The sequence below is a fragment of the Electrona antarctica genome (genome assembly GCF_951216825.1).
Source record: "Electrona antarctica genome assembly, chromosome: 6".
In the NCBI taxonomy this organism is placed as follows: domain Eukaryota; kingdom Metazoa; phylum Chordata; class Actinopteri; order Myctophiformes; family Myctophidae; genus Electrona; species Electrona antarctica.
The window spans coordinates 13,925,310-13,932,303 of NC_136811.1; the positions used below are offsets into that span (position 1 = coordinate 13,925,310).

Below are 6,994 nucleotides of genomic sequence, written 5' to 3' on the forward strand. Positions count from 1 at the left end.
CACACACACAAATTCCCAAAGCAAACTGTGGGAGGCAGTGCGCTACCGCTGCGTGCACACTGCACAGTCCGCCGTAAAGTAGAAGAAGCAGAGAAGGACATCTTTCCTGATAAAAGTAAAGGACACAAGTCATCCAATAAACAGCTCAGCGCTCAAGGTTGGTCGTCGGAAATTATTCCAAAATTGCACTTATTACTTCGAAAACGTGATTTGTGGCTTTTGTTATTGATTCACGTACGCCGGAAAAGATGGAATGGCTTGTATTTGGTTTAGTTGTTTACTTTTATGCTCAAACGCACCAAATGCTATGGTTAGCCAAATTAGCAAACCGAGCAAGACCCACTGCAACCAAAAGCCAAGGTAGCAAGCCAAGCAGTCAGATAAAAATGTCAAGTGTGTTAATTATCGGTTTACTAAGTTTGTCTGCGTGACTCACTGGATAATAGTATACGTTTAGGACAAAGTGTTGAGATGAATAACAGTCTACTCCATAGTGACTTTGATGTAGCACTGTAGCAACTGTAGCAAACACTGCAGCGGTAGCTGGTGTCAAATCAGGTCAGAGACCAGATGACAGGTGCGCGTGCGTCTGATGTACTGTCTTTACCCTTGCTGTGTTTTGCTGATCTAATTTAAGTATTTAACCTAATCTAATATCTAAAATCGAATCTAATCCAATTGAATCGAGGTGTCTTGCAAACGTGAATAGTTAACGACTAGGTTTTTTTTGTTTGTTGCAGGGTTCATTCTAATTGGACCTATTAAAGGTAAAGATGGCTGATACCATTGAAGAGAAAATCCAGAACTACAAGACGGCGCCTTTTGATGCCCGGTTTCCCAACGTCAACCAGACCCGCAACTGCTATCAGAACTACTTAGGTGAGGCCATGGATTTTGTTGACTTGTTATACTTAAACATTCTTGCAGTATACAGAATTACCTGCATGAGGAGGATATTAACGTTATATAAGATATTTAACTGTCAAAATTATACAAACTACAAGGAGGACCACATTTATTCTGGTCATACAAGCTGATTGCAGGCTTTGCAGCAGGTAGACTTGAGGCTTAATAAGGCCTGACTTTTGCTTTGCGTGTCTCTGTGAGTTGAGTTCATTGTCGACAATTCAATAAAAGACAGCACCCAATGACCTTCTTGCAGACAACTGGAGGACTTAGTCATCCTGGCAAGAGAAGAGGTCTACTGTTAACTGTCTTGTGTTATTTCTGTGCCTTCCTTTTACTCCGAAGCCCCAAATGCTAATATATTCTTCAGCAAAGCATTGTCTCAGTTATACCCTATTGTATATTTAACTGCATATGAACGTCACTTAAAGTATTTTGTCATAATACAGTGGGTTGTGATGGATCTCCTCTTGACCTTTCCTCAACCAGAGAAACCATTTTTCTTTATTGTCTGCATAAAGTATGCATCGTCACAAAATCAGGGATTCACACTAGCTGATTATGAAATTTAAATCATCAATGCTGAAGTATAACCGACTTTAGGGGCTTGTTTATAAGCATACTGAACTTATAGCCCCCTGGTACCAGGTCTATTCAGTCTGGTGACATGTCTACTCTAGGGCATGGCATTCATACAAGGACAATGACAACGATGTATACCAGCTGCCAACAGTGGTGGATGTATACCTCATTGGCTGCTCCATTAGGAGAGGTGTTAGGCGTGTCTCCTAATGCATGTGTGTTCTTATTGCTCTATGTACATTATCTATCTATAGACTAGACTATTGGTGCAGGTGGTCTGCCTGTCCACAATTAAAATCATAACTTGCTGAAATCTTAACAGATTTTCAAATGGTTTGAATACTTGTTAAATAGTATCCAAAACTATAGTATCCAAAACACTATCTTACAACATGGATCATAACTACATTATCTTTTTACATTATGTTCTTGCAGTGGATTCATGACATATGTGTCTTTATGTTAGCAATGTTGATGTACGATCCACTATCGGCGGCAGTGGCTCAGGGGTCGAGTGGCCGGATGGGAACCGCAAGGTTCCCAGTTCGATCCCTGGCTCCCCCAGAGTTGGTGTCGAAGTGCTATCGGTGTATGGGTGAATGTAATGCACACACATCTATGTAAAGTGCTTTGGATAAAGGCTAAATGCACCATTTACCATTTGTTCACTATTATGGCCTGGCTTTTGGAGGAGGAGTCTGAGCCCTTCTCTTTTTGTTGTTGGCTTCCACTCTCACTTAATAAAAGTGATTTATTTAATTTTTAAGGTGGTGTACATTAACTTTTTCAAAGCATAATTTATAGGATTAAGAAATTACACAACTCATTGACTATTATTAACATTACCTTTACCCAATCTGCAAGGCTCAACACTGGCACCCTTAACCCATTCTGGGTGGGAACCCCTTTTGGTGTTTTTCCCCCTCAGGCCGGGAACCCATTTTTGGGTTCTGTACAGTATGTATGGTATTCAAAAATGTAAAAAAAAATGTATGCTGCTATATCAATATTTGAAGTTTTTCAGAAAACTTAGGTCAGGATTTAGAGGCGTTTTTAGAATCTGTCTCAGGCCTAAATGGGTTAACAGCCCGAGATGGTTATTATTTGTAGTTGACAACAATAATTCATGCCCGTGTCATGGGCCACTTTGTTCATAGTGGTCCGATAATCCCTCCCAATAATTGCCTCATAATTGGACAGTGTTGCCTGTGCTAAACATTCTATTTATCTAATATGGTTGTTGCTATTGGATCATGTCTTATAAAGTGGCCAGTATCCTTAGGATGTCATCTGTCTCCACTCCAGACTTCCACCGGTGCAATAAGGCCCTGGATGCGAAAGGCCAGGACATCGCCCCATGTCAGTGGTACCAGAGAGTCTACAAGAGCCTCTGTCCAATGAGCTGGGTATGTATTCACCAACCTGCTGTTTATCAGAGATCCTCTGCAACTGTGACGTATCAGCCTGTCCACTATTGACATTAGGTTGGATGGGTGATGTATCATTTTAACATTATACACAAAGGGCCGTCCAAGAACTCGAGCACAAGTCGTCGTGGTTTGGATTCCGTAGTCGTCTACTTGAGTTGGAATGATTTTTTTTAAACCATATTGTTACAGTGGTTGGTGTGGACTGTGGAGGGCCCATTATACCATTATGGTTTTGGAACAACAGTGATGGGGTAGTTGGGCATCAATAAGACATGAAATAGTTGGTTTAAAATCGGACCCGTCTGAACTGAGTGGTGCTATTCCCTTATGCGTTTTACTTGGCCATGGTTTTTGTTTTACTACACCATCTGCCTACTTAACTATCCTGCAGGACAAGGTCTGAAGGAAAACATTTGCAAGATATTTCAAACGACACTCCCCAAAGTTGTTTAGTGGCCTTCGGTATGAGCAGTGTTTGTATTGATGCTCTATTAATCTTTCATCTGCAGACAAACTGCAGGCTTGGTCAGACCTCAATTTGACACAACGGTACACATAGCTGTTACCATGCCAGCAGTCTGTTCTGGCTTGCCTTTGTGTTTTGGGCTCTATCATGTGTTCTCCATTTAATCAACAAACTCGTAGGTTGGATGGTCCATTATGTTTTTAAAGTGGTCCTATTGTAGCTCTTTTGTTTAAATATGCAATCCCTTACCCTTAAATGCTATTTGTGTGCTTTTGTGCCAGACACTACTTAACCCCAACATCTTTGGAGGTGCTCTGTATAGAATGCGGTTCTCAGGTTTGTTTAACCATCCCTAAAGCACAATGTGGCAACCATCAGCTATTTTGGGTGAAGACATTCACCTTTTTATTAAAAAAAAAAAAAGTATAATAAGACATCCATTGTTGTGATTTTATAGATCTGGCAAGTGTGTTTGTCCCAGAATAGGGATGCTTGAGTTAATTTTCTGAGAAAGCTAATCTCTTTCAAATATCTCTATCTAGGTTCAAAAGTGGGATGACCAGGTTGAGGACGGAAGTTTCGCCGGGAAGGTCTAAAATGGCCATCTGATGTCTGCTGTGGAATGCCGATATATTTATAACCCATGAAACACCATTCTGTTGTTAACCGTCTTAACGTTACAATTTCTGCAAGAAATAAAACAACGCACAATGTTTATTTGGCACCGTATAAGACCTATGTTCTTTTGTACTGTGTTGTGCTTTTCTCTGTACCAAGGTTGATTCCAGATAATATATTAAAACATACTTAAATGACCAAAAACACCATGTGGTTTCAACAACTGAGCAAATCTGTGTAGTTGCATTCATCTTGTACATTTGCACTGTTTATACCTGCCAGTGTTAAGAAGATGAAGCGTTGGCAAGTTTTCATTCCAACCTAGAGTAAAGGATTAATTATTAGTAATGTCAAACATCTGAGTAAGCGCCATCTAGTGGACTGGAAGTGATTTATTGTGAGCTTAAACATTTTGTTTTTGGTGCCCCAATGTGTGAATAAGGCTTATGTTATGAGTTTTGTGCAGTATTACTTGTAAACCGATACCACCAGGGTCTAAATTTCATATGAAATAATTGTAATGTAATTCAAAATTAGTTCAAGATTGCAGCTTTAAGGCTAATGTATACTTGGCTGCTTCACCTTGAAACTTGAATAAGCATATGATGTTGACATCTTTTACAGTTGAAAATATGGCATTTTTGACCTTATCAAAATGGATGTGATGCATCTGTTAAAGCTTAATGTCAGAGCCCCATGGCACTACACATTCTGATTTGTTTGTAATGCCTCTTATCTCCAACCAAACATAGTCATGAGACCCTTAATTGGCCCACCTTCAACTAGACTTGAGTTTGAAAATGACGATATACATTTTGTCCAGAGAGTGGCAGTGTTTCTAAAAATAAAAATAAACCCTAGCACTTTTGAACATGGTTGGAAAACTATAAAGCAGGTTAATATCATTAACCTGCTTTATTCATTACTTCAGTTACTTGTGTATTGAAGTTATGAATGTTTATGTTATATCTGGGCTTAATGTAAACTAGTGCAGAACCAGATGTTTTAATAAGGGTTTAGGTATTGTAAATCTACTTTAACATCTAGTAAAGCTTAGGCCTGTTTGGTTGGACCATGGATTTTAATTCTATTATTTTTTACCCAAGGTAGCAGCTGAGCACATTTCCAGTGCTCATTTCCATGCACACAGAAGTGTGCGCAATACTGCATTTCTATATTTCATTTTCCAAGCCCTTATTTGACAGTGACAGTGCATGGAGAGAGACAGGAAGCGGCATGAGAGGTGGGAAGGACCCAAGTCGGTTGTAAGCACTGGGTATGTGCTCCACCAGGTGAGCCGTCCAGCATACCCCTCATGTTGTGTATTTCTGTGTTCAAACTGTATTTTGTTACTACAGAAATCAAGCAAAGTCATTGGACAGCTTCATTCTCATACAATCTTATACATTCTCTTGCTCAACAGATCCCATACCCAGAAAGGGTACTGTAATGTCTACTGTACTTGGCTGGAGATGAATATGGAATGGTTTTCATTCACAGTCCAAAAGCAAACGGAACAACGAAACTCCATGACGCAAAGGAGTGTTCACAGTGTCGTGCTACAACCTCTGTCTGACCGTTAACAGGTACAATGTGTGTTTTGGAACCGATCTGCGCCGCTTGGAAATCCAGACATCAAGATTTATGTGTCTTGTTCACTACCTCATGTACAGTAAGCCTACGTGCGGTCAACAACACTCCACACAGTTGTGTTCAGTTGTGCTTAATTACTGTGAACCGGTGTGGAGCATATATAGTGGGTTGGCTGAAAGGGTTTGTCAAGCTTAATAATGTCTTCTAATATCCAACCATTTATTGTGGAATAGATGCATACATAGTCATTTGTGGACAATAGAGGACATACCTTGTAGCCACAAGATTCCCAACTGGTTGTGACAGAGGCCAGGTCACAGAGGACAGACGTGTCTCCCCAGACCAGACAGACCAGGGAGTGTGTGTGTCATACGGGAAATATGCTTTTGTTGAAAACAAATATTGAAGGATTGAAGTTCTCAGTCGTCAGGACTGATTTCAGTCATTTGGATTTTTATAGCAGTCAGCATGTCTTCTATGGAAGCTTGTTGCACTGCGACAATAGACGATCTACAAGCTCTCAATGCGTGGCGCATTGAGAGCCTGTAGATCAGGGGTGCCCACACTTTTAAAATTGCCAGCTCAAGGTGATCTACCAACCAAAAAATAATTATCTATCTACAGTGTAGATAGATTAGAGCATTTGAAGTGGTCAAACACAATATGTTTAGAAGCATCTTCCATAAGACCCTAATGGTCTTGGATATTTCATAAAAAGCAAAGGTTAAAGCCTCAGTCTGATTTCTTCACCTGGTACTGGCAATATGTAGAACAGCAGGATCAATATTACTAGAACATCGTAATTTTACATATTTTTAGGGTTACATATTTAGTTTGGGGGGCTCCTTTTACAAATCCTGTAATAGGATTGGCCATACAAATTGTTTCAGTCGTGAGATTTCATTTTGCTTAAATCCATGAATATTCCAAAACCCCTCTTTTCCTTTTTGCCCCGTTTCTCCTTTCTCTTCCTGTCACCATCTTCCTGTAGTAGATGAGGTCAAAGGTCGCAGGTGTCTCTGTCCCTCTAACTTCCTGTCTCGCCGTTTCCTCCATCCTCTTTTCAGCAAAACTAAAAGCTACAACAGAGCCCTTCTCTAGACATAAACAATGTTGACATCTCTTTTTCAGAAATGTCAATCAACTCAATATTCATTATCAGAATTTCATCATTCAGTGTCATAATGTGTCTTTTCCAATTGAGTGGGTATCACTACTTCCAGACACGAAAACGTCTCATTTGGACTCCAAACTCTTTTTTTGTTTGTTTGTATTGTGATGTTGCTGAGAGACGACCAGACAAAGTTCTCTCCCATCTATTTCTCATTGAGACAAAGCTTGTTTGATATTTGTAGTCTTACTGTAGCTGCATATTTACACAATTTTTAGAATGGGGAAT

General features: G+C 39.9%; 1 protein-coding gene across 1 annotated transcript; it reads left to right on the forward strand.

Annotated features, from left to right (window-relative positions):
• On the forward strand, positions 1 to 4,106 carry cox6b2 (cytochrome c oxidase subunit 6B2). Its single transcript, XM_079504857.1, has 4 exons — positions 1 to 157; positions 741 to 879; positions 2,794 to 2,894; positions 3,927 to 4,106. The coding sequence occupies exons 2-4, from the start codon at positions 774 to 776 to the stop codon at positions 3,978 to 3,980; spliced, it is 261 nt and encodes an 86-aa protein (XP_079360983.1). The 5' UTR covers positions 1 to 157; positions 741 to 773; the 3' UTR covers positions 3,981 to 4,106.
• The last annotated feature ends 2,888 nt before the right edge of the window (positions 4,107 to 6,994 follow it).

Bases quoted from the DNA above. Each gene is read 5' to 3' on its own strand.
- cox6b2 (XM_079504857.1), top strand. From the start codon at position 774: ATGGCTGATACCATTGAAGAGAAAATCCAGAACTACAAGACGGCGCCT. The intron at 880-2,793 runs GTGAGGCCATGG...TCTCCACTCCAG, and splicing joins CTGCTATCAGAACTACTTAG to ACTTCCACCGGTGCAATAAG. The intron at 2,895-3,926 runs GTATGTATTCAC...ATCTCTATCTAG, and splicing joins GCCTCTGTCCAATGAGCTGG to GTTCAAAAGTGGGATGACCA.